This window comes from Teleopsis dalmanni, unplaced genomic scaffold, assembly GCF_002237135.1.
Source record: "Teleopsis dalmanni isolate 2A unplaced genomic scaffold, ASM223713v2 unscaffolded_contig_3372, whole genome shotgun sequence".
Taxonomy (NCBI): Eukaryota; Metazoa; Arthropoda; class Insecta; order Diptera; family Diopsidae; genus Teleopsis; species Teleopsis dalmanni.
The window spans coordinates 1-3,468 of NW_024034754.1; the positions used below are offsets into that span (position 1 = coordinate 1).

Sequence of the window (3,468 nt, forward strand, 5' to 3'; positions counted from 1 at the left end):
AATACATTATCGACACAACTTAGAATTTCCCTCATTTAGAACGCAACTTAGCCTAACTCGCACACGACCATAGATTGTGACATAGTATGCTTACAAAGAAATTATCATTTTACAACACTTATTTCTGTTTGTCAGTTTATGACATATCTGACAAATAATTATCAAAGACATTCGTAAGCTATCATGCTAGGTGTGAAGGTGGTAGTGGAGTGTTGCGGGTTTCATAAATAAAGAACATTTTGAGAAAACATTAAAATTCATGTTATATGTAATTCAAATCAAATTAAATTAAATTTAAAAGTACAAAGATATATATGTCAGTTATGGTGAATGTGATATGTTGAAATTATTTTCTTTTGTTTGTCAAAATTTGTACAGAACTGACGCCGCAAATATCACCATTCCTAGAAACTAACTGTTAACTGTTAATTTTTTTTAAAGTGAATTAATCATGTTTGTGCGCGATCCGTGCGGCATTGTATGCCTTATTATTACCTACGGTGCGGTTTTCTATGCGGACTATGTTGTAATGCGATGGATTATTATGCAGACAATGCAGGCCAGGTATTTTCTTATTAGAATATTACTTCCATAATTATGTTGGTTAATGCAATTTTTTCTCCAATTAGTATATGGGCGCCATTGCATGTTGTGCTATTCAACACAGTCGTTTTCCTGTTGAGTATGTCACACCTCAAGGCAGTTCTTTCGGACCCTGGCACAGTACCATTGCCTGCAAATCGCTTAGACTTCTCGGACCTGCATACTACTGGTAAAAATAATGGTGCAAATGGACATAATGAATGGACTGTATGCACACGTTGTGAAACCTATAGACCACCACGTGCGCATCATTGCAGGATTTGCAAAAGGTGCATACGACGCATGGATCATCATTGTCCATGGATAAATAATTGTGTGGGTGAGCGCAACCAGAAATTCTTTCTGCAATTTCTAGTTTATGTTGGTCTCTTATCATTGTACTCGGCGGCGCTCGTTGTCGGGTCCTGGATATATCCTTGTGAGGAATGTAACGCAAATGTGATTGAATCCCAAACAAGAATGTAAGTATGTCGAATAACTGTTTTATACCAGAATAGCAGATTTCATAGTTTTTTGAGGAATTTTTAGCTTCTATTTTTTGCTTTCCTACATAAAATTTTTTCTTATATGCAAATTTATCGAAGCGGGTGTTATCGATGACTCTAGCGCCAAATACGACGCTATTTAACGGGACTTTTTTGTGCATGCTGTACATTTTCGCGTAGAGATTCGTGTAAAAAAAATTTTGCGTGTAATTTTTTTGGGAATAAAATTTGTTAGTTTTATTTTGATTTGCATTTATAAAAAATATTCATCAGTGAGTCTCAATTATTATTATAATTAAGACTTAAAACTTACTGCGAATGATTTAATCATTTTCTATTTTCTAATTAATCTTCTGTACAGCAAAAAGTTTGTTTTATAAGTAAAATCCGGCAAAACATTAACGTTGTATGCTTTTTATAAAAAAAAACACTTTAGAGTATTTAGAGCTCCTTTGAGACCCTGTCCATAATACATCGCGTGATGCAAATGCGTATTTTTAAACACTTTTAAGTTAAAAATATGCAGACAGCTTTAGTGAAGAGTTAATTCAGGCATTAAAATGAAAACCTAGAGAATTTGAAAAAACTAAACAAACATTTAAAATTGCAGCAATATTACTTAAAATGATTTATTTAAAATGATTGTACGGATGTGAATATAAGTTATTATTAATGTATATCTATATAAACGGAAAGGAACGGTCTGCATATATAGATCGTATATATATTTTCCGCCTTGATCCTGGTTGACTTCAATTTAAATTCCTCTATCCATCAGCCCTCAATCCATTTTCACTCTTAGATACTCCTCTTCCCTTGCATACAACCTATATCTATTCACATTTTAACCCATGTATTCGCCTGATCTGCTTGTGTCCGGAAAGAACATTTTAAATAACTGCGACAAAGAACAATTTTGTTTATTTTGTTTTGTATTTGTTTTTTTTTTTTGTTTTGTATTTGTTTTATTTTTGTTTTGTATTTATTTTTTTTTGTATACATATGTTTTTTGGTATTATTTTTTTTGAGAGAGTTGTGTATTATCTGAATTTACTTTTGTATTTATTTTTTTTTTTGTTTTTTTTTCTTGTATTTATTTTGTTCTGTATTTACTTTTTTTTTCGTTTTATTTCTTAAAAGTTTTTTTTAAATTTTTATTTATTGTTTTTTGTATTTATTTTTCTTGTGTATTTATAGTTTTTAATTTTGTATATATATTGTTTTTGTATTTTTTTGTTGTAATTATTTTTTTGGGTATTTACTTTTTTGTATTTATTTTGTTTTGTATTTACTTTTTTTTGTTTTTTTTTTCGTTTTATTTCTTAAAAGTTTTTTTTTTAATTTTTATTTATTTTTTATTGTATTTAATTTTTGTTTTTGATAGTGATCTATCTTAATCTCCAATTATATTTTTTGTTAAAAATGTAAAATTATTTTTAATGAAGTTGCATTTAGTTATTTAATTATTATTATTTTTTATATTAAAAAAATTATTAATGAATTTACTTTTTTGTAGGCTACACAGCGTTGTACTACTTTTAGAGTCGGCGCTATTTGGTTTGTTCGTTCTAGCAATTATGGTTGATCAAATGCATGCCATATTATATGACGAAACTGCGGTTGAGGCAGTACAACAAAAAGGACCATATCGTTCTAATCGACGTAAATTTCTTCTGCTGGCGGATGTTTTCGGTCGAGGTCATCCGATATGTTGGCTGCTACCATGTACCAGTTTCAATACATCAGCACGTTATCACGACACGCCACTGCTTAGTTACGATGTTTAAGCCGATCGAGTGTATAAACCAAGTCAGGTGACTCTTTAAATATGTATATATATATCAATATATGTATATATATATCTATACATATGTATTAAAATAATTAACAAATTACAAGTATAAGTACAGTATCAGGTCTATGTGGTATTTTAGTTAAAATTTTTCAATTAATATATTTGTTACATTTTTATTGTTTGTTACAAGGCGGTAACATCTGAATGGTGCATAGCTAAACTTTGAACTATCGTTTTATATATTGCAAATGATTTTATACATTTGAATTTAAGTCGCTCGCAAATTCTCATTAGATATTAAGTAAACTGTTGAGCATAAAAGCTTTGTTTTTGAATTACTCTATCAAGTGAAAACCTTACAGACTGCTTAATTTAATTTAAAATATATTTCTGATTATACGTGAACAATTAAAGCTTATATGCTTCAACTTTCCTTAAAAGCTGTCACATAATCTGTTTGTGTGAGAGATACATTTTGCATTTAAATTGTAAGCAATTATAATTTTAAGGTATGTAAACTAAATCAAAAGCATATATAATATCAACAAATGAGATCTTTATTTGAATAATACGAACAATTACATT

General features: G+C 29.2%; 1 protein-coding gene across 1 annotated transcript; it reads left to right on the forward strand.

The window, feature by feature from the left end:
* The first annotated feature begins 143 nt into the window (after positions 1-143).
* LOC119665058 (palmitoyltransferase ZDHHC3-like) lies at positions 144-3,003 on the forward strand. Its single transcript, XM_038074377.1, has 3 exons — positions 144-564; positions 630-1,064; positions 2,605-3,003. Exons 1-3 carry the CDS (start codon positions 452-454, stop codon positions 2,873-2,875), a joined length of 819 nt encoding a protein of 272 aa, XP_037930305.1. The 5' UTR covers positions 144-451; the 3' UTR covers positions 2,876-3,003.
* The last annotated feature ends 465 nt before the right edge of the window (positions 3,004-3,468 follow it).

What these genes read in the sequence shown, in the direction of transcription:
- LOC119665058 (XM_038074377.1), top strand. Translation starts at nt 452, where the DNA reads ATGTTTGTGCGCGATCCGTGCGGCATTGTATGCCTTATTATTACCTAC. An exon ending in ATGCAGACAATGCAGGCCAG is followed by an intron (nt 565 to 629) that starts GTATTTTCTTAT and finishes TTCTCCAATTAG; the next exon opens with TATATGGGCGCCATTGCATG. An exon ending in ATTGAATCCCAAACAAGAAT is followed by an intron (nt 1,065 to 2,604) that starts GTAAGTATGTCG and finishes ACTTTTTTGTAG; the next exon opens with GCTACACAGCGTTGTACTAC.